General features: G+C 37.6%; 1 protein-coding gene and 1 pseudogene across 1 annotated transcript; one reads left to right on the plus strand and one right to left on the minus strand.

Annotated features, from left to right (window-relative positions):
* Positions 1–1,923: 1,923 nt before the first annotated feature.
* LOC128871547 (uncharacterized) lies at positions 1,924–3,810 on the minus strand (annotated as a pseudogene).
* Positions 3,811–9,395: 5,585 nt separating this feature from the next.
* LOC128858668 (tigger transposable element-derived protein 4-like) lies at positions 9,396–11,407 on the plus strand. The gene is made up of 2 exons (XM_054095121.1): positions 9,396–11,034; positions 11,092–11,407. Exons 1-2 carry the CDS (start codon positions 9,756–9,758, stop codon positions 11,316–11,318), a joined length of 1,506 nt encoding a protein of 501 aa, XP_053951096.1. The 5' UTR covers positions 9,396–9,755; the 3' UTR covers positions 11,319–11,407.
* The last annotated feature ends 13,244 nt before the right edge of the window (positions 11,408–24,651 follow it).

Raw genomic sequence — 24,651 nt, forward strand, 5'->3', positions numbered from 1 at the left:
TGTTGGCAAGAGAGATTCTACGTTGGATTTCAAGGCTGACATTGTTATCGGTGTTAATGCTGGTTCCTAAATAGACGAAGTCTTTTACAACCTCGAAATTATAACTGTCAACAGTGACGTGGGTGCCGATACGCGAGTGCGCCGACTGTTTGTTTGAAGACAGGAGGTACTTCGTTTTGTCCTCGTTCACCACCAGACCCATTCGCTTTGCCTTTCTATCCAGTTTGGAGAAGGCAGAACTAACAGCGTGGTTGTTAAGGCCGATGATATCGATATCATCGGCATACGCCAACAATTGTACGCTCTTATAAAATATTGTGCCTGAGCGATTAAGTTCTGCGGCTCGTACGATGCTCTCCAACATCAAGTTAAAAAAGTCACACGACAGCGAGTCACCCTGTCTGAAACCTCGTTTGGTATCAAACGGCTCGGAGAGGTCCTTCCCAATTCTGACGGCGCTGCTGGTGTTGAGCAACGTCATCTTACATAGCCGTATTAGTTTTGCGGGGATACCAAATTCAGACATCGCGGCATACAGGTAACTCCTTTCCGTACTGTCGAATCACACTTTCACACAATACGCTTGCTAGAAACTTATAGGCGATATTTAGAAGACTAATCCCGTGGTAATTGGCACAAATTGCAGGATCGCCCTTCTTATGGATTGGGCAGAGCACACTTAAATTCCAATCGGCAGGCATGCTTTCATCCGACCATATTTTGCATAGAAGCTGATGCATGCACCTTACAAGCTCCTCGCCGCCATGTTTGAATAGCTCAGCCGGCAGTCCGTCGGCGCCCGCGGCTTTATTGTTCTTTAGCCGCGTTATCGCTATTCTCACCTCGTCATGATCGGGTAGCGTAACGAAAATTCCGTCGTCAACGATTGGGGTATCGGGATCGGGCACACAAGGAAGGCTTAGGAGAATAAAAAGAATGAACGAATACCAAAACCAAAATCGGAGCCTGTGTTGGTAAAGCCGGTATACTCTCGCTATTGAAAGCCCAGAAAAGCTGCAGAATTGAGAAAAGCTATAAGCCAAAGCAACAAAAAAAAAAAAAACAGATGGGAAGAGCCAAGAAACGATCTAAACAGTAACCCATGGGGGTTGGGCTACAAAATCGTTATGAAAAAGCTAGGAGCCAAATCCCCTGCAGCTGATATGGGAACCGATGTGGTAAGCAAAATAGTAGACGTACTCTTCCCAATATACTGTGTTGAGAGGCAAGAACTCGAATATGAAGCAACGGAAGCTGTCCTATTCACAGAAGAAGAACTAATAGATGCTACAAAAGCAATGAAATGCAATAAAGAGCCAGACCCTAATGACATAGTTGCGGAAATATCGAAACTATTGGCAATCGAAGTCCTCTTTTGCTGCTAGACATCTACAACGGATGCCCAAAAGAACGAATTTTTCCAGAAATATGGAAAAAACAAAAACTAGTAATAATCAGTATGGTAAAGGGAGACCCAACATTAGCGTCCGCTTATAGACCGCTTTGTATGCTGGATAGCGCAGGAAAACTATTTGAGAAATTGATAAAGCGTATGCTTAGCGAAGCTGTAGAGAACAGTGGCGGCCTGTCTGACAGGCAGCATGGTTTTAGAAGTGGTAGACCTACCTTAGGAACCATCCACGATGTAATAGCTAGCGTAGAGCATGCTCAGTCAGGTAATCGATACTTCAAACACTTAGTATTACTTTCCACTCTGGATATTAGAAATGCTTTCAACAGTTTAAGTTGGGTCGACGTAATTGAAGCCCTAAAGGTAAAATTCAAGATCCCGAATAATCTACTGATGATTATTCGTAGCTATCTAAGCAAGAGTCCATGTATATTTTGTGACTTTATTTTATTAGATGTGGATATGTGTATACTACATACGTATGTACACCGCTGGGCTATAAGTTTCATCCCATTAATGGGCGTTCTAACTAATCTTTTAATAAATCATGTTTCGCAAATACAAAATTTCTTCGCCGTTTTCAAATCGATGCAATCGGCGGTGGTAGCATACGAATCAAGACGAGATATATCTTCCACATTTGTAGTGATTGTATTTGAAATCTTATCATAAACAGCTGTTGCTTGAAATTTTGGCTCCTTAGGATTTGCTTCGAAGGTTATTCTGTATGTTGATTGATTCGTTAATTCATACATTTTGATTTCTACCTTCTCCAGGCTCTTTAACTCGAGAAGACTACACTTACTACTGATATTTCTATCATATAAATATTGATTAATTTCATCGACCACCAAAACAGTTACGTAGGTCGCAGTAGCGTCGGTGCTGGGTAACATTTCGTATGGTATGCAAGTACACCAATGTTCGGTGATACCAGCATCAATGCAGGTACGATTCTCTGGTATTTCATGAAGAATACTTAAACCCCTCACTGTGTCATTAAGGTAAGAGAATTCAATTTCTTGGTCGGTCTCTTCGAGTATATGCTTCAGCGTTGCATAGATATCATAGGGTGAAGTTAAACGGTGTTGATTTATTTCCAAAGCGTTCACGAAATCTGGATATTCGTTTCGGTACCATGATGGTAACGATATAAACATCATCGGTAGTCGTTCTTCTAAGAATCCAGATTTTAATGCAAGCAATTCTCCCCACCGCATGCCATGATCAGCAAAGAATATTACAATTGAACGTTCCAGTATGCCACCACTCTCCATTTTCGTGAGATATTCTAACATTTTCATATCCATTGTTGCTGTGGTATCAAAGGAGTTATGACTAAATGAATTTGCCCAGAATAGTCAGAAGAGCGGATCTTCAGGAAAGACATTCGCAAATTGTAATGCGTAATCAAAAATGTATTCGCCTTGATGTGTACGGCCTACGCAATATTCTAAGCCCGCCTTCTTCTTCACTTTCATTTGTATTGTAATTGCCATTATCATGGGCCGTAAATAATAATCCGTTGGTGGTTGCTGGAACCCTTTTTTGAAATAATTAAATGTACTCATTGAGTATATATCTTCGGCATATGCTGTTTTGTATCCAAACTGCTTAAAATTATTCCAAATTAGATTACAAATAGGTTTATTCAGACCACCTACGGATTCGGGGTTACATTTGTCTGTAGCTGTTGTTGAATTATATGATGCCATCAGAGCCATTAAATTTGGAAATGTGTTATCACCAATCTACTTGTAATAAAAGCAAATGAAATAAATAGCAGGAAATTAATAAGAGTATAAATTGAAAGTGAGAAAGTACTATAGGTATATAAAAATAATATTAAAAAAAATGAACAAAACAATTTTTAACGTAAGAAAAAAATTTAATGTTTGTAAAAAATATGATTTTGAGTAATAGAAATGTTTATTTTGACCTTTAGTTGTCTATTGTACTTATAAATTACTGCAGGTGTCTAGTTCACAAGTCGTTTTCCACCTGAACTGCCATTCTTAATATTCGATATAAAGTATAATATATTATTCCAATCACAAACTTACTTTATTATATCCTTGCATTTCGAACCATCGGTTATTTTGCATGTATTTAAATGTCTCCGGCATGGTACGGCGTAAGTTTATACGCGAAACGCTATCAATGCCCAATAGTAATACACTGGGTTTCCTCTTCTTCAAGTGGGATGATGTGGCGGGTACGTTGTTAGAGTTGCTTGAATTAAGTTCTGGTTGTTGTATGAACGGAAAGGCATCTTTCTGGATTATTTGCTCTTTATTGTTGTCCAAATAACATTCTGTTATTATATAGTCTATGTGTTGTGGTATCTTGAAATCCTGGTGAAATATACTGCAAGGAAGGAGGCTAAAATTATAAGACATAATTAATGGTTAATTAAGTATGCTTTTGCAAAAGGCGGCCTTATAAAGTAGTAGATGTTTTTTTGAATATAACTAATTTTTCGTCTTAGGACCAAGATTCCGGTATTTTACTTCCAATCAAATGGCGAAAGAACTGAAAATATCTGACCGTAAAAAATTATCTCAAAGTCAAGCCTTAGAAGATCCAAAAGACGCATGATCTCACACCAAAGCGCAAAACAAGTCAGACTTGAGAAAGCGAAGGAGTTGCCTCGATGGCTGAAAGCTGTCCATTTCCGAACATTGTGTTTTCTGACCCAAAACTATAGGGTTTACTTGACCGACCGTTCATACGAGAATTTGAATCTTCGATTAGCCGCCAGGAGGCAGGACCCGCCACAGGTAATGGTTTGGGCCGCTGTAACAACGGATGGGCGCTCTCCAATCATTTTCAATGAGCCTGGCGTCAAGTTAAATGCGAAATATTATCAGGAAAGTATTTTGGAGGGTGCTTTGAAGCTGTGGGCACCAAAACATTTCCGTGGCAGACCATAGACGTTTCAACAGGAACTCAAATTCACTAGGCGCGCATCCGATCGAGTATTCTCTTTGGTCCATTTGGAGGGCAAGGTGCGAAAAGATTCACCAGTCTCGAGGCGCTGAAAAAAGCCATTGTCCGCGAGTGGGCCAAAATACGTGCAAGTCACGTTCGGGCAGCTTGCGCTTCGTTTCTGGACCATCTCAAGTCCATAGTCACGGCAAAGGGTGATCTTATCGATCAAAAGTAAATTGATTCGTAATTTTGTATTATTTTTACACATTTTTTACTTTGAATTGAATAAAAGTAATTTTCCAAGCTAAATTTGTGGCCTTTTTAATTAATTACACTTCGAGTGTCGGGCCCTATAGGGTTTTGTGCTCAACGTTCAACTCTTAAAATTATTGATATAGTAACAGTTGTTTCGTGCCAAGCAATGTGAGTAACATGAGTGAATGACCATCCAATTCATATCAATATGTAGGGGCATATTGTACATGTATTCATTTCTGACTTCAAACAGCACAAAGCGGAGTTAGTATATCTCTCCTCCGTTCTTAAGTTTTTCTGTATTGAAAACTACGGATTTTATATAGTGTTAGTTTTTTATTACTCTAGCACCAATAAACTTTGTTACTCTGATGTGGGTACCGACACATGAGGGGCACGAAAGGAATGAAATTGAGGACTCTTTAGCGAAAAAGAGTGCAAACACTCCCTTCATAGGTCCTGAAACTTTCTGCGGGGTAAATAATACCTTCAAGAATGCCGTTCTACGTGAGCGGGAACAACGATGCCTAATCGAGTATTGAAGAGCGCAGCCGGGCATTGGGGAATCAAAAAGATTCATTCATCCAGAACATATAAAGGTAGAGGCAATCCTAAACCTGAGCAGAAATAACATAAATCTTTACATTGAACTATTAACAGGACATGAAAAAAATATTGGTGTGGTAGGAAAAGATTCTTGTAAACTCTGTAAAGAGGCATAAGAGAAAACAGAACATGTTCTATGAGACTGCCAGCAGTCGAATGGCATTGAACTTGTTAGAATATCTACAATCTTTCAATTGAAGCTTGTTTAAACACATTTCATTTGATGACTCTACTAATCTTAATATTGAAGTGAAATTTGTGATTAGTTGCTATTTTGTAATAAAATTCAGGTGGCAACGCTATCAATAGATTGTTCTTATAACGTTTTTTTATAACTTTTGTTTTTTTTAATACAAATAAGTGGCACCATCCAGTTAAAATGACTGATAGCTTTTCCACCGGTATATAAAATGCTAAAATCGGGGTAGTAGTTTTTGAGTGATACTCTTTCGAATACATTTTTTATATTTTTATACATATATCGTGTATTAGCTGCAAAAAACAAAAAAATTCAGATATGCATAAATAGGCATTTATTTAGTTAGGTGCATATTTGTTGTATTACTCGGGTTAAGTCACCTGATCGCCTTAAACTGAATTTTCGCACACGTAACCATTAGATGGCTTATGATGTTTCCAATGTGGCCAAGTTATTGGTACACCAAATGCTAAATGTTGAATTTTTCCGTGTCCATTTAAAAATGAAAAAATAAATAATTTATTCAATTTGTGTTGTGATGTTATTCCTTCAAGGCACAGAATGATTTTTTATAACGTTTCAATCCTTTAACGACCTTGGAATTGGCCAAGAAAAAAGCCTAGAAGCTTCCATACATCCAGTAACTGATCTACACAAATTTCCGCCCCAAACTACGTTTTGCTCGTTTGGGGACACTTTTATAAAATCTCACTATCTTTATGATGTCCTCAATCGTCTACCAGGGGTATCAGCCCGATTAAACAATCTGTTACATTCTTGCTTTGGTCCAAAGTAGCTTCTCCGTATGACACAGTCGTACTTAACTTCGTTTTTCACACAAAATTTGATACAGGTTCTTTGATTCATCTTTTTGAATGGGTAAAAATCGAAGACGACCCGAAACACGTGCAAGCAAAGCAGCTGCCAACAATTAACTGAACATTCAAAATGGCCGAACTCGTCGGCATGAGTGAGAGACATGAGTACCAACATATCGCCACAAAAAAATCGAGATTCGAATATACGTAACCTGCGAAAATTCAAAATTCGCGATACTTTTTGAATACACCTCGTACATACATATAAACGCCCAATATTCTGTATTCTTCCATTATATGTGGCTTTCGTTGTTAGTCTACAAGTTAAGGATCAATAACTGCAGTATATTTGCCATGACAACTCCAGCACTTATTTTATTTAAATAAAACTATCAATTCTGATTACACAAATGATGGGGACTATCAAGTTTGAGGAGCATTTACGGATAAATACATAAATACAATGAATTTTTCATATTCAAATATTTATGCTTCCATTTCGTGTTCTCTACACCTTAATTCTCCGATATTCCAATATTACACTGGAGTGGTTACATCAATTCAGTAACCAGAGCGTCGGGAAAAATTCCGCTGATATCCGCTCATTGTATGCTGACATACAATACTCGGACTGAACTACGAAATTTGTGAATGTAAAAGTTCACAAAGAATAAATTAAATAAACATTGATGTGAATTAACAATGATAGTTGTATCTGTAACCAGTTTTTCGAAATTGAAAATAGTTAATTCAGATATTGGTCTTAAATGCCGAACGTAGTTGTTGTTACTATATTTCATCGATTGAAGTAAACTCCCAAAGATCAAAAGCACCAGGTGAGAGATAAAGATTGAGGATGAGAGTTTAAAGTTAAGGGTATAGAGAGCGAGGAGCTACTTTACATTTCTTAAAGAAGAAAGAGGAAAGCCTGCCAAACTCATTTTTCCTTGATAGGCAAATACCATTAATGAAATCCAACTGTAAGCCTCTTCTATTCGCCATTTCCCCGCTCGCTGTCTCTAACTTGACGAAAAATTTGCATGCGAAAGCAGCAACAAAGTTATCGAGTAAGATTCACCGGTAGCGAGTATGGCTATAGCTCGTTAGACCGCACTGCCTTACCAGCACATGTAATTTAAGGCAGCTCTCTTCCCCCGTTGCCGACATATGTTCATTTGCTTCATCTATTCGCTACTTGCTAAGTCTTGGCGAAAAAAGAGGCCTTGTGCCTCTAACACCGCTCTGACGTTGTCAAAAAGCATTACTAATAAAATTGGATTTAAAATCGCTGAAAGATTTAATGAGTTCGATTAGTAAGCAGAACATTTTTCAATGAAATTCATGCACATTAGGACATTTCAACACTCTTTCTTAGACTCTGTATAATTCCAAAGGCTTTGAGGTTAGTCTTCAGCCCTTTCGACGTGGAATTTTTTCCTGTGTCTTGAAACATTTTTGTATGCTCTTATTTATATTGTATTCGTTGAGAAAATATCTGGTTTAAATTTCAAATGAAACCTTTTTAATAACTTAATTTGAAAAATTAAATATGAAAAGGCAAAAACCAATTTGCATCGGAAGTTTCCTATTGCTGCAAATGAAGTTGTTTCCTACAAAACACCCTAGATTTTGTTCTTGTAGCCCATACAAATCAGCTTCCTATGTAATCAAACCTGCGTATCAAAAAAATTGCCGAAATATTTAACCAGTGATAGAATGACATTAACTTGCATGATATTTTCTTCTTTACGAACAATATTACGAGCTCAAAAGGCTTTGAGCTAAATTTGAGTGTCTTCTGACCAATTTTTTTCTAAACACGTGTCAACAGAACTTTAGGAATCTCGACCGCATTCTCCACATTTATGTTAGCGAGCAGCCAATCTTTATGTTTTCTCCTCTTCCTCTGATACCTTCGAAATTCTTCAATAACACTGCATAAATATCTTCCTCCTCATCTCCACTTTCTTCGTCACTAGAGGCATTCCAATGTTCAAAAATCTTCCAATGCTTTCCTTTGTCAAACCCTTATCTTCTGGTCTCATATCTAGACGTAAGTAAATCTATTAGCATAATTGACAAATTATTACAAAGTTGTCTCAAGCAACTTAACAACTTTCACAATTACTCACTCGATATTTATTTGTCAATGTGGAACTTTCATTCAGTAAATATTTTGTTTGCACTTTGCTTTAAACTATTTTATATGGACACTTTTAATTATTGTTGCATAAAAACAAAAAAAAAAAAAAAAATATTAACACACGTTTGGGCAAATGCAAATAACTTTTCTAATTGCCTGATAAATAAGCTTAAAGTAACTATAAGTATATTTTTATAAATGCATAAACTTACTGTTTTCAATACTGCTAGCAAATATCCAAACGAAAAAGCTCTAAGGCAACTTTGGGGTCGAAGGGGTTGATTCAGCTTCATACCAGGTAGTACAGTCGGTTAGATTCTTCGGGCGGAAGTTAACCTTAATTTACACTCTCAAGTACCGAGGCACTTAAGTCGTTTTTTTCAATACCATGAGAACCATTTCGCTGCTGATGCTATGAAATTAATATAAGAGTATCAGTCCCGATTCTCTCCGTTAAGAAAATGATACCATCTTCTCTCAGTAAACGATTGACAGCCCAACGTATACCATGACTAACTTTTTATTCAAATGACGCAGTTTTCCGCAGTGGATAAGTTTTAGATCTCGACGCTTAAAGGCTGCTGTCTTTCTTGGTCCAGCGTCACGTCATGTGGAGTGCGCCCCTCATCTTTTTATAACGGTATTGCTAGATTTGTGCTTTTGTTTTTGACGTGATAACGTCTTATAATTCGATTTAGCCGGCTGCACGCACGAAAAAATGTGTCGTTACCTTGCTCAATCGTCGTTACCTTGCATGAACTGCAAGCGAAAGCGCGGAACGGTATCATCATCATCCTTACCGAATTTATAATTAGTGATGACTAGTTGTTAATAATACCTGTTGTTTTAATGTTATTATTATTCATTTTTTTTATTATATATGAAGGAAAAAATGTATGGCAATATTTACCACATACCTTATAAGATATGTTGTATACTAATATATGTATATAAACATGCATATACATATGCAATTTTCAAACTAAAAGAATAAATCTATATACAGTCGAACTTCTCTACAGTGAACTTCCATATAATGAAGCTCTCCTTATAATGAACTGGTTTCGAAGACACTGCTTTTTCGTTCTACTTTCGGTGTATTTTTGTCTCCTTATAATGAATTTCTATATAGTGAAGTTTTCTATATAATGAACAAATTTTACAGCTGGAAATTCAAGCGTCCTAAGTTTTTGTCTCCATATAGTGAATTTTTTCAAAAGTTTTCTGTTGCAAAAAATTACAGTTAGATGTGGACAAACTGTAATGAGGGGAATCCCGAAATTAAAACAGAAAAAGCTGAGCTATTACAGTTTTATTCAGTGATTGAAGTTAAAATGACGCATCGAAGCAGCATTTCGCTTGAAAAAAAGTTATTAATGATTAACAAAGTTAATGAAGGAAAAAAAAAAAAAAGATATTGCCAATGAATTCGGAGTTCTTCCCAGCACTTTATCAAATATTTTAAAAAATAAGGAAGTGATTTTAAAAAATGCGGCGGATTTGGCAGTAAATACCAAACGCAAAAGACTTCGACCTTGTCATTTTGAGGATATTGACGAAGCAATGCTGAAATGGTTACTCGTTGCACGTGGTAAGAATCTCCCTTTATGTGGACCATTATTGAAGCAAAAGGCCAAAGATTTTGCAGAAGCACTAGGACACCACGAATTTGAGGCAAGTACAGGTTGGTTAGACAAGTTCAAAAGTCGGCATGGCGTTATTCAAAAGACATTATGTGGGGAAAGTGCTGACGCCAACATAGAAAACCGTGATGAATGGGTAACGAACGTCTTACCGAAATTAATTGAAAATTACAACATTAACGACATTTTTAATGCCGACGAGACTGCTTTGTTTTTCAAATGCTTGCCAACTAAAACACTGGCATTCAAAAATGAAAAATGCTTTGGTGGGAAGCAAAGCAAGGAGAGAATAACTGTCCTGGTGGGAAGCAATATGACTGGATCAGAAAAGCTAAAATTGCTGGTAATCGGAAAGGCCAAAAATCCGAGGAGCTTCAAGGGAATAAAATCTTTAGGTGTCGATTATGAGTTTAACAAAAAAGCATGGATGACCAGTGAGATTTTTACGAAACGGATTGTAAAACTCGACAAAAAATTTTGTGATCAAAACAGAAAGGTGTTGTTTTTTGTTGATAACTGCACTGCCCACCCTAAAGATGTAAGAGACAAGTTGAGAAACATTCATCTCGCTTATTTTCCTCCCAACATGACTTCGTTACTGCAACCAATGGATCAAGGCATTCGCTCCAATATGAAACAACATTACAGAAAACGAATTTTAACGAATATATTGACTCAAGTGGATGAGGGAAATTCTGTTATGGCCATAGACTTGCTGCAAGCAGTTCGAAATCTTAGCAATGTATGGAATGTCTATGTTAAACCAGAAACAATTGCCAACTGTTTTAAAAAGGCTGGATTTTCAAAAGATGCTATGCAGATTCCATTTGAGCATTGGGCTGAAGAGGACCTTCTTTCAATATCAGATTTGGCTGCTTTACAGTCTTCATTTAAAAAAGTAGCAAATATCGAAGCATCGTTTGATGACTACGTAAATGTTGATAATGGTGTGCAGACTTCGGACAACCCATCCGAAGAAGATATTCTCAACAGCATTTTTGAAAGTCGCGGAGTTCCAGCTGAACCTGGTAAGCATTTATCTTTTTATAGTCAAACAAAAATTTAATATGTAAATATTATTTCAGATAACGATGAATACGATTTGACCGTTGAAAAATTGGCAGAAACTGAGGAGGCATTACCTACGTTGATACAAGCTGCTTCATCCATTAGCGTAATTAGAACCTTTGTGGAAATGAGGAGTGACGTGTCGATTAATGTTTTCAACTCTCTACATGATTTGGAAGCTTTTATTGAAAATGAAAAATGGAAGGCTGTAATTCAAACCAAACTCACTGATTATTTTAAATAAAATTACATAAAAAATCAATGTTTCTTTATAATGAAGTTTCTATATAGTGAAGTGATTTTCAGGTCCCGTGCGAATTCACTATATGGAAGTTCGACTGTATAAAGATGCATACAAAAAACAAATGGACAAATCAAATGTAAGAATCTATTCTGTACGCAAGCAAATGTAAGCTAAGTGCTTGAACTGCAAGCGTGAAACGAACGACAAAGAGCACAATCGGCCCCCGCGGTTGGCAACGTTCGACATCTGGCTCTGTTCTACTTGATTGAGCATATATATGTATGTATATGCGCATGTGTATATAAATTCACATATTTGTATTTGCATATGCCTTCTTCCTGTGTGCATGGTAATGAACCATTTCTCTGTTGAGAATAGGACGATGATAGAAAAAGTAGGAAATGAAAGCGAGTGTTTCGAGTGTAATTGCAAATAATAAAAAACAATAAATCTGAAATAAAGTAACATAAACACTTTAAATGTACTTAAATAAACTAGACTATTTAAATACTAAATTTTTTTTAATGGAGTTTAGCTTCATTATTTTTCGTAAATCGCTTTGTTATTTTTTTATACTCGTACATTTGATTCGATACCTCAAATTTAGTACAAACTGGAGAAATTTTTTGTTCTTAAAATACCAGAGCATGTTGGAATTTCTAATGTATTTTTTGTATTCAAATTGGTTCTTTCCATATGTGTTATAGCGGTTGAGTGCAAAGGACAGCAAATGAGGAAACGCTGCACCTCCATCGCCTCTTCTTGTCTTAAAAATTTACTATCAAAATATCTCAATACCAGTGGCATAAGGTTATTTTAGACTAGCAAAATTGATGTGTCGTAATTCGCGCCATCCATCACAACTGCCTGTAATTCTTTATTGCTTAAGCGACTATGAATGAAAGATATATTAATTTATTCGTTAAAATTTGAAATTTTGGAAATGTTTTAATATATTTTACAAGGCAATTTAAAACAACTGTAAGCTTGTATAAAAAACTGGAATTTACTACTCAAGTTGTGATTCTGACAACATTGGCTTATAATTAAAAATGACAAACAAACCATCCTGTTTTTTTGAAAAACTCTTCTCTTTATGCACCTGAGATGTTAAATTTACATTGTGATGAGTAGGGGTAGGTAAAAAATGCAAGAGCATGCCTTCCTACCTTGTATTTTAATCATACCCATACAAGGTTAATAAGAAAGTCGTCTTTTATATTTTGTGCCCAGTAATAAAAACATGGTAAAATAATTATGAAAGTGACTTTATTGTTTTTCAAAAAATTCTCCTTGGAAGACATCTCTGCATGAGCAAATTTTCAAAGCTATTTTGCCACTCAGAAGGGGATACCTTCAAAACGAGCGGTATAAAAGGTTCAACAGCTTCTTCAGGCATTAAAAACTTTACCCTCTCATTTTATTTTTGATATTCGGGGACAAAAAGAAACAATTAGGTGCCAAACCAGGCCTGTAAGATGGATTACTCATTAATACGATTCTTAAAGTGTTCAAAAACTCTCTTTTGTGTCTAGATTCGTCCTCGGCGGTTGGTTGTCCTTTATTCTACAAAAACATCTGGCAAACAAATGGTTGTGCATCACTTTGAATTAGCTGTTAAAACTTTTGTTTAATTAAGTTCGTCTTGAAACAACCATAATGTCGATTGCTGTTTTGTTTCCCTCTCATATATATAAATCCAAGATTCGTCACCTTTGACGATGCCATAACAGGGCTTGAACCACCGCGGCTGAATTTCTTGAATATTAAAAATATAGACTAATCGATAGGAGTTATTTTCTGGGCAATTGTCAAATTATGCGGTATCCAACGAGAACAAATTTTCTTGTCGACCAAATGTTCATGCAATTTTGATGCTGATCCCACTAATGCCTAAAGATGCCTCTATCTGGCACGCCATCGAATGCTTCTGGCACAACAACCACGTTTGAACAGCCTTCATGAAATTCATCGTGCAAGGATCTGCAGCCACGTTGGCCACCAGCGTTTCACAGCGGCTAAGTGTAGCACCTCAACTCCAAAAGTTGAAGTAAGTAGATCAATGCATTCTTGTCTCGATAATCCAAGTCGAAAATCGTAAAAATCACCGCACGAAAATGTTCACGAGTTAATTCCATCTTTTGGGCGAGATGAATTTTTCAACTCACTGAAAAAAGAACAAATAAAGCTCTGAAAACGTTATATGTATGTAAGCTTATGCTAAAAAAACACCAAACTTTTCGATAAAAATATTGAATTACAGCTCACCACAGGTAGTGTTGCAAAGGCGCAAAATAAAAGGCGAAGTGAATAAGTCTCATTTGTTAAAGCATATTTTGAGACAAATGCTCGATTTCTCTTATAAAAAAAAGTGGAATCATTTTCACTTTAAAGGCGTTATGTTTCTTTGACATCATTTTTTGCATATTTCTTCATTAAATTTCAAATTTCGTGGTGAATACAATGTTTGATATGGGCAATACCTATTTCTAAAATCCCAATTTATGTTTAAAAAACTGGAAGCGACAGGTCTATAATTAAAAGCTAATTAAAACTTAAATGCAGGTCGAGTCTGCAAAAATTGATTCTCAAGAACTCGTCTCTATTTTACTGAAAAATAAAGGCTTTGATATATTGACAAATATTAAAAATCTGACTGTACTCTTATCATCTTTGAAGCATGCACACGAATGCACATTTTCTATGTATTCGCATGTTTTTCACAATAATTGCCATTCTTTTTCTTTTGGTAAAATGGCGTAATATTTCGTTATGAACACAAAAATTCTATAAATACTAAAAATGTTGCAGACATTTTACGTGGCACAATAATCATCAAATTTTGTTTTTGAATAACTTTCTTATTAAATAAAAAACGACTGGTTTTGAGCGATGGACATCTTTAATTTGACCCGTACGCGTTCTCTTTCTTGCCTCTTTGTATGTTGCAGCTGTCTAGTTCGCAGGTGTCAAATATGATTGACGTACGACGCCATTTGCAAAAACTATAAATCTTCCGATATGATTTATAAATTATAGGACTATGAATAAGTTCGTGCGGTTTTACAACAGATGGCGTAACTTGATTATTATTCCATCGATCCACATTTCCAAACATTCATTGGAGAGCTACTGTCGTAAGGCACAAACGTCAGTATAAGTTTTTTATTTGAAGCGTAAACAACAATATTTTTACCACACTTGAAAATGTCGAATTTCGTGCCAAATAATGTGTTTTTGCGGGGAATTCTTCTTCATTATTTTAATATGAAGAAAAAAGCAGCCGAAAGTCATCGTATCTTGGTGGAAGTTTATGGTGAGCATGCTCTATCTGAGCGAACGTGCCAAAAGTGGTTTGCACGCTTTAAAAGTGGTGATTTTGGCTTGGAAGACGAAGAACGCGAGGGTGCGCCGCCAAAGTTCATGGATACCGAATTGGAGGAATTGCTCGATCAAGATCCGGCTCAAACGCAAGAAGAGGTTGCAAAAACTTTGGGAGTTGATCAATCAACCATTTCCAAACGTTTAAAAGCCATGGGAATGATCCGAAAGGTAGGCCATTGGGTGCCGTATGAATTGAAGCCAAGAGACGTTGAACGCCGTTTTATGGCATGCGAACAACTGCTTCAACGGCACAAAAGAAAGGGTTTTTTGCATCGAATTGTGACTGGCGATGAAAAGTGGGTCCATTACGACAATCCAAAACGTCGGGCAACGTATGGATACCCTGGCCATGCTTCAACATCGACGTCGGCGCAGAATATTCATGGCCTGAAGGTTATGCTGTGTATCTGGTGGGACCAGCTGGGTGTTGTGTATTATGAGCTACTGAAACCGAATGAAACGATTACGGGGGATGTCTACCGACGACAATTGATGCGTTTGAGCCGAGCACTGCGAGAAAAACGGCCGCAATACGCCGATAGACACGACAAAGTTATTTTGCAACATGACAATGCTCGGCCACATGTTGCACAAGTGGTCAAAACATACTTAGAAACGCTCAAATGGGATGTCCTACCCCACCCGCCGTATAGTCCAGACCTTGCGCCATCCGATTACTATCTCTTCCGATCGATGCAACATGGCCTGGCTGACCAGCACTTCCGTAATTACGATGAAGTCAAAAAATGGATCGATTCGTGGATTGCGGCAAAACCGACCGAATTTTTCACAAAGGGAATCCGTGAATTGCCAGAAAGATGGGAAAAAGTAGTAGTAAGCGATGGACAATATTTTGAATATTAAATTTGTAACCATTTTACGTCAATAAAGTTTCAAATTTCGAAAAAAACCGCACGAACTTATTCATAGTCCTATATATATTGAAAAAAATTTGTGTGCTTATAATTTTACACCCCATTGCAATTGAGAGAAAATCGTCGGGCTACGAATTAAGTGGGCTACTGAGACATCTCCAGTAGAGAAGAAACAAGCTGTCAAAGGCTTAAGAGTTTTCAAAGATTTCAAACTTTGAAGACTCTTTTGAAATCCCATTTAACGAAAAAAGACCTCTTACACGATCTTGAAAAATGCTTAGAAGCAAATGTTGGAAAACTTATAAGGCCGATAAATATGGCTTTACATAACGTGGACAAAAACTAAAAAAAAAGTACTTTTTAAATTTTTATTTCACGTATGTTTCGTTCATTTGATAGCATATCAAGCACTAAATAATATATAAACACATATTTAGATAGTGGCTTGCCATTTATTACTTAATTATATATCATCTTTTAATTATTATGCTAAAATCATAGACAGCTTGCTCGAGCAGGAATATTTTTGTAGTATTTACTTATGTATATTGAAAGCCTCTTTTCATAATTTCTATGTGCCTTTAATTAGACTGCCGCCGTAGCCGAATGGTTGGTGCGTGATTACCATTCGGAATTCAGAGAGAACGTTGTTCGTATCTCGGTGAAAGGCCAAAATGAAGAAAAAGTTTTTTCTAATAGCGGTCAACCCTCGGCAGGCAATGGCAAACCTCCAAGTGTATTTCAGCCATGAAAAAGCTCCTCATAAAAAATATCTGTCGATCGAAGTCGGCTGTAGGTCCCTCCATTTGTGGAACAACATCAAGACGCACACCAAAAATAGGAGGAGTTGCTCCGCTAAACACTCAGAAATGGTGTAAGCGCCAATTATGTAAGTTAAGGTGCTCCCTTCAGGGAGCACCAAAAAATTAAAGTTGGGGGCCAACCACTTGGCCCCTTTTCCATACTTACTCCTATTTTGCAGCAAGTGAAAATACGTTGTGCTTTTCTTCAGTCCAGAACTAAGAGTGTCTTGACAATTTATTCTTATGCTTAAGCTAAGCTAATTCTTAATCTAACATATTGCTGACATAGCGGTTCACACGGTGCAGCGGCGGTTATATACTAACGCTGCTGCGCATGTGTCATCTGATACGCATTGCTAGCGAATCGCAGTCAGGTAGCTGCCTTAATTTGCTGACATAGCGGTTCACACGGTGCAGCGGCGGTTATATACTAACGCTGCTGCGCATGTGTCATCTGATACGCATTGCTAGCGTATTGCAGTCAGGTAGCTGCCTTAACTCCTCCCCCTTTAAAGATCTGCGTCCCGCAGATGACAGCGTTGTAGCCGGGGGGCTTCAGTTGTGGCGGAGGAAGCAGGAAATTGGTGAATTTCAGCCACACTAACAATTCTGGGTATATCTACTCCTGAGGTGATTTTCCGCCAGATCATATAGCAGGCTGATGCTAAAATTATAAGGACAATTCCGTCCGTTGCCCAAGAGAGGTGAAAATTCCAGGAAAGCTTCTTAAGTTGATTTATGTTGTCCAGACTGAGTCCATGAATGTAGGATAAGCTAACCTTTAAGCCATCATTTGTGACATTTGACAAAACAGATGGTAGTAGTTGTGAAGTTCTAGCAATCGTGCTCGAAAATGTTTGATTGCCCACATGCACCGTCTCGTTATTAATGCGAATGAGGAAGGTGCCGTTTAGCGTTGCCGTTTGGTTTTTGCCCCACACTATTCCTTGAAAATTAGTCAAGAATATTGTATTTTCCTCGATGAGTTCTATAGTAGTGCCCTTATCGGGCTCGAACTGGCAACGGGCATTGCCTCCTTTGATCAACCTTGGCAAACAACTATTCTCTGGTAGTTTTTCTATTGAACTTCTGTCACAGATAGTGGAATTGTTAATGGAGAAACAGTTTGTCGTCACGCCATAAGTTTCATCTCGGTTGATAAGGACTTTTCTGTACTCAAGAACTACGCGCCTGCCATCCAATGCTGTAGGTCTAGCTAACAGAAGCCGGTATTGTTCAGGTTTGACTTTTGGCACCGAAAGTACATAGAGAAGAAGGGTGCCGTTGGAGTAAAAGGATGGGCTTGCGTATTCTGCGGCTTCAACCAGGTTCTGATATGGTAAGGCATTCTCTTCGAAAAGTATTCTTTCTATTTCCTCTCTATCCAATAGGTTTGTATCAACAATTCCGGATTTCGCCATTTGAGCTGCACGTACGATTTCTGATACTTGCTCTTTTAGAAGTAGAACCTTATTGAATATGATTGCGCCCCAACCTTCTGCATTAATATTTCTGCCAAGGGCGTTCGTGTATTCTACCATGTCGTTTGTCATCTGGATTACTTCTTGCGTCGCATTAAATAACTTTTTGTTTATGACGTATTGGTTATTGTCATTCGTCATCAATTCGTTTTGGTTTTTAACGATATAATCCCAATCTGCGGCATCAGGGGATCCCGCAATCCATTTCCATGCGGATCCAATCCAATTGATGGATCGTGTTTTTCTTGTTTTTTCTCCTGTCAATTCAATGAGGCGCAGACGTGTTTGGTTCAATTGGAAGTCGATGAGTGATTTGGCTGCTTCCTTTCCGATCCTCTTCTTGGACAGAGTTGTTAATTCTGCCAACACGGTGTCGAAATATTTTAGGTCAATAGCGTGGATTAATTTAAAATGACCGCTGATGACATAGCCGCTACCGTGCTCCACCGTAACAATTGGGGATTCATATTGAAAAATGCTGAATCCTATTGAGGCGGGGATTAGCATTAACCTATCTTGCGATGAAATTTAAAGTTTACAGATATTCTTAATAATTTCTTTGTTCTAAAACTATTGTAGTGTTTTAAACTTCTAGGCAATTTTAATATATTCTATTTTGTTTTAAATTTTAGTTTTACTTTATAGTTTTGTGTATTAATAAATTAATTAAAATTTTTGTGTATTAATAATAGTTAAGAAGGAAAACAAAAAAAAATTTCAATTATAATTTTTTCTTTCTTTAAAGTGCCATTCTTTTTCTGAAAAGCTCTCTATTCATTTCATCATTCCCATGAGGAGTCGAACCCCGATATTCAAAGAATATCCACCAATTTTATGGGTTGAGAGAATTATTTTTATTGTATTTATTTTTTATTTCAACGTGGCAAAAAATATTTGTATTTTTTTTTTTTTTTTTTTTTTTTTTTTTTTCATCATTCCCATGAGGAGTGGAACCCCGATATTCAAAGAATATCCACCAATTTTATGGGTTGAGAGAGTTATTTTTATTGTATTTATTTTTTATTTCAACGTGGCAAAAAATATTTGTATTTTGTATTTTGTATTTTTTTTTTTTGTTTTAAAGTGCCATTCGTTTTCTTAAATGCTCTCTATTAATTTCAACATTCCCATGAGGAGTCGAACCCCGATATTCAAAGAATATCCACCAATTTTATGGGTTGAGAGAGTTATTCTTATTGTATTTATTTTTTATTTCAACGTGCCAAAAAATATTTGTATTTTTAATTTTTATGTGCCTTTTAAAGTGCCATTTTTATATATTGTATATATATAGGTATTTTTTTTTTTTTTTGTTTTTTTTTTGTTTTTGTTTATATATATTTTTCACTCATTCACTCTTCCTTATGAGGAGTCGAACCCCGATATTCAAATAATATCCACCAATTTTATGGATTGGAAGAGAGCTGCTTTTCTTTGTACTGTGCCTCCCCCCATAAAAAGAATGAAGAATTCTTATCCTTTGGTCTTTAATTGGCATTTGTGAATCTTTCGCCCCTCGCTTGTTTGTATAGTAACTCTATTATCCTTACTCACGGTTGCTTTTTTATACAAGGGTTTTTGTTTCCCTTTTATCTGTTTATCCCTTATGTACACCTTATCCCCTACTCCATATTTCTTGGGTGGTTTCCTGTTTCTGTTCAGTCTGAGATTTCGCTGCTCTTGGTTTTTCTTAATTTGTGCTCGTATCTCTCTGTGAATCCTTTTTCTAAAGTCAGTAAAGCCCTGATAATTAATTCTAGCAGACCGATTGAAGAATATGTCGCTAGGTTTTCGCTTAGTGACAGAATGAATTGTGGTGTTATACCGATCTACTGCAATATACAGCAATTCCTTTGGGTTAACATTTTTTAATTCCTGTCGCAGACAGCGGTATATTTCGAGGATCGTTGAGTGCAGCTTTTCTACTTGTCCGTTTACTTCACTTCTCTGAATAGGCGTCTGGTAAACGGTTATACCTAGCCCCTTGATATAATTGGTCACCACCGGACTCATGAATCCTCTTTCATTGTCGGTTACCACCATCCTTGGAGCTGTGAAGTAATGAAGTAATTTCGCAAATTTGGTACGAAGAGTGATAGCCGAACGGTCCTTGATATGGAAAAACTTAGCGAATTTACTGAATTTGTCTATGCATGAAAGGAATTTCTCGCCCTGTAACTCAAAGATATCTATATTACGTGAATTATTTCGCAAGGAAATTTCGGCACTGGAGTCTCTTTTAGCGGTGGGACTGGTGGATGCCTGTCGTATTTATTTAATGAGCAGATTTGACACCGAGTAACGTGTGCTCGTAGTAAGCTCCCCATTTTTGGGAAGTAATAATTTTCCAGGATTTGTTCCCTCATTTCCTTGGCATTCCTATGAACTCTACTATGTTCCCCTTCTATGATGCTGACCACTCTATCGTCGTTTGCTACATCCTCAACTATTCTTTGTGTTAGCCTTATTTTGTAATATAAAAAATTTCGTAAGTATAGGTCTTGGAGCAATTGCATGCGAGACTCTGGAATTTTTATTCCATTGATTACCGATGGATTTAAGCGTTCTTTCAGCACTTCGGTGAGTGTATTGCTGTTCAAATTTGGAAGGGTTACGTAGTGCCTGGTATACCCTGGATAGGGATTTTCTGTGCATATCAAATCACCTCCTTCCCTGAGAATTATTTGATTCCTAAATACATTGATTGGAGCTTCTACATGAGGGATGAGGTCTGATGCATCCTGATCTGCACTATGGATGGTGCCTGCTTCGCTTGCTGTAACGGTGGAAGAATCGCCAACACTATCGATTCTCAGGCTACCATTTCCCTCGCTAGCAGTTTCAGTTGTAGAATCATCCTGAGGGCAATTTGTAGCAGTCGTGTGGTTGATTTGTCCTCGTATCCTTGACAAGGCGTCAGCCACGTAATTTGATTTACCCGGAGTGTAAATCAATTCGTGGTTATATTCCTCTATACGAGATTTCCACCGTTTTAGTTTCGCGTTATGGTTCCTATTCCCAAGAGCGAAGGTAAGGGGCTGATGGTCTGTAAAGATTCGAATCTTCATAGCCCCATACAGGTATGAGCGCAAGTTATCCAGCGCCCATACAATAGCCAACATTTCTTTTTCGTTGGTGGCGTAATTTTCCTCGCATTTATTAAGGGATCGGGAAATGTAGGCAATTGGCCTATCTTTGCCGTGTTCCCCTTGAGAGAGGACGGCTCCTATGGCATATTCTGACGCGTCTGTCGTTAAATTGAATGGTTTCTCGAAATCGGGAAATGCAAGAACTTCAGACGAGGTGAGAAGTTCCTTCAGACTATTAAAAGCTCTTAAAGCCGGATTGTCTAGTGTTATTAAAACTTTGCTTGACTGATTCGCTTTTACCTGTGCATTTTCTCCACGGGTTAGGTTGGTAAGTGGCTTAGCTAGTTTGGCATAGTCTTTAATGAATTTGCGGTAATACGAAGTCATACCTAAGAAACTCTTTAATTCCTTCAAGGATTCTGGGGGCGGTAGGTCGATAATTGCTTTGACTTTGGATTGATCCGGGCGAATTCCCTCAGAAGTGATAATGTAACCTAGAAACTCGACCTCGGTTTTTACGAACTTCGTTTTTTCCAAATTTACTCGTAAATTAGATTCATTTAATCTCTCAAATACCTTGGCGACATTTTCGACATGTTCCTTAAGGTCTTTTCCAAATACGACGATGTCGTCAATATAAACGTAACATATCTTTCCAATAAATTCTTTTAGCACGTCGTCGATCATACGTTGAAAAATTGCTGGGGCATTTTTCAGCCCAAAAGGAAGTCGCAAAAACTCGTATTTCCCGTTCATGGTTGAGAAAGCTGTTTTTTGAATATCAGATTCCTTCATCAGGATTTGATGAAAACCCGATGTTAAATCAATTGTGGTGAAGAACTTCGCATTTCCTAAATTTGCCAATGTTGCGTTAATGTCCGGAATTGGATAAGCATCTGAGATTGTCACTGCATTTAATCTCTTAAAGTCCACTACCATCCTATATTGTTTTTCACCATTGGGTTTGGGTTTTTTAGGGACAACCCATATTGGGGAGTTATAGGGGCTTTTGGAAGGGCGGATAATGCCTTCCGCCAGTAATTCGGCTACTTGTTTTTCCACTTCACTTCTCATATTGATAGGATAGGGGTAACTCTTTGTGTAAATGGGGTCATTAGTTGAGGTGTTTATCTCGGCCTTAACCGAAGTCTTTGCACTAATATTGTCGCTTAAGGGCTCAAACAGTTCAGAGTATTTTTCAAGCAAGGAGTTTACTAATTCGATTGCGTTGTCCGGTATGTCCGTTGTCCGCAATAGGTGGAGACTGTTTACTACCTTATTCCTAAGTGTTATTTTTTTCCCCGGCCTAATGGTTAAAATATGATTTTTCCTGTCTATGACTGCGCCAAGTTGTTTCAGGGTATCGTCCCCAATAATGCCGTCAAATGACTCGAGGCCTGGGAGTACATAGAAGGTCAGTATGTCCTCGTTTCCCACACACTTAAATAATTTCGCTCTTACTGCTTTTTTTATTGTCAGAGGTCCTGCTACTGTTTGAACATTAAAAGGCGATTCGATTAATTTGGTGTTGGTTTGCGGATTTTCTTTTATATAGTTCATGTTGGAGCCTGTGTCTATTAAGAAGTTAAGTTGTTTGTTATTTGTGGCCACATACGTAAAATATGGCACACTTGACAGGATTTCCGTCTTCTCACCTATATGAAATAAGCAGGAAGACCCTCTGTTAAAAAATTTTCCTCGGTCTCATCGTGTTGTTCGAGTTTTTCCTCACATTGAGCCCCCCCAGGGCTTGCTTCTAAGTTGAAAAGCTTCTGTTGTTTGGGCAGTCCCCCGGCTGACGAAGATGGTCCCCTTTTATCAGCATTTCATTTCCTCGGGCGGTTCATATAATTGGCCTGTCGTGTCTGAACCGTGCCATCCACTTCCATTTTAACTACCGGATTTTCTGAGTTATTGACTCCGCCAGCTCTCCATTGCATGTTATTATTATTCACCTGGAAATGACCCGAGCCAAATGGTTTGTTTGCCCAATTGTTATAAAAACGTGTCCTGGGTGGAATTGGGGGTCGCTGATTTGAAGCGGACATGGTATTCCTTGGAACCACTACCTTATTAAAGGTGTTAGCGTGGATAAGGGTATTCCTCATTGTCAAATTTTGTATATCGAGGCAGGCTGAGTATGCCTCTGGCAACGATCGCGGCTTTTGTATAATTAACATCTTCGAGAGTTCAGGATTCAGGCCACGAATAAATACGTCCAACGCCCGATTCCTATAAGTTCCTATTAGGACATTTACTGTTTCCTCAGAGTACTCGTCCGTTTTAATTTTATTGACTATGAGTGACAACTGATGGTTAACAGTTGCATAAAACTCGTCAAGTTTCGAACCCTTTTGCGTCAATTGGTTTAATTGATGTTCAAGGGTTCGGATATCCCTCTTGTCAGCGTAATGAAGTGACAGCACTCTTTTTACCTCCAACCAATCGTTATTGAAAATATTGTGTGACACCAGGGCGGCATCGGCCCTACCCCTAATTTTTTGCCTTATATGCTGCACTATTGACCTATACAATGGTTTTCCTTTAATTGTCTCATAATCTCTAAGAATTGACTCTACATTGTTGAGCCAGGAAATGTATTGTGAGGGGTTCCCTTCAAAAACTTGAATTTCCTTTACACAGTCGGGGAGTCTGCCTATTTCTCTAAGCTCTTCCTCCGTCATCGGAGCCCTAGCAATAACCGTGGGCCTTACTTCTTCGGCAGGACTCAATTGGGCAAAGTCAAATATCTTCTCTGCCAGTTTTTGTTCTATGAGCGAGATCGACCGCCCCAATTCACCGTTTGAGCCCTCCAATGCTCCTAATCGATTATGGAAATTTTTTAGTTGATCGAGGATAGCGTTAACCGCCCCATTTAATTCAGTAATTGACTTCTTCAGGTCCTCCATTTTTTAATTCTTTACCTAAACCTTAAGGCACAGTACAATAGAAAAAAGAATGAATAAATTTGAGTGTTACCTTGTTTTTCTTTTTTATTTTTTTCTGTTTTATCGGCACGGCACGGCACGGATTTGTTTTTTGCTTAATATCGACTTTGCTTCCTTACAGAATTTTTTCCATTCGGATTGTTTCGGTTCTTTCTTCCGTTTTGGTTTTCCTTTTGTTTTCTTCTCTCCTATAGATGAGAGTAAATGAGTTTTTATCTTGTATAACTCTCTACTATTGTTTTAGTTGTTCAATATTCTTGTTAATGAATAAAATGTTTTTTTATTTTTTTATGTTTTTATTATAATTTTTTTTTTTTTTTTTTTTTTTTTTTTTTTTTTTTTTAGGAAAGCAAAGTCTTATGTTTTGTTTTTTGTTTTTTTTTTTTTTTATTATTAGGTCACGGAAGGGCTATGTTATCCTTTTTAGTCACCCGCAATCAGATTGCGGACAACCTACTAAGGCACAGCTTGCTTCACCCAGCTTGGCCCCATTGCAATCTCCAATGTGGAAGGTGTAGCATGACTACTATTGCGGGCACACAAGACTGTAACCGATCGACATTATAGTCGCAGGAGTCCGTCCTAGTAGGCGTAGGCATACGGCCTCCTGTGGCAATTCTAATGTCACCGAGCGCAGACGAAAAATCGCTGTGGTGCAGTAACAAGTAATACTTTATTTATTTTCTTTTTACCTCGTGAGTAAATTGCCAGGAGGGTCCCCCCGCGGGTGGTGAATCGCTGAGCAATATTACT

The sequence above is a fragment of the Anastrepha ludens genome, chromosome 2 (assembly GCF_028408465.1).
Source record: "Anastrepha ludens isolate Willacy chromosome 2, idAnaLude1.1, whole genome shotgun sequence".
NCBI classification, from domain to species: domain Eukaryota; kingdom Metazoa; phylum Arthropoda; class Insecta; order Diptera; family Tephritidae; genus Anastrepha; species Anastrepha ludens.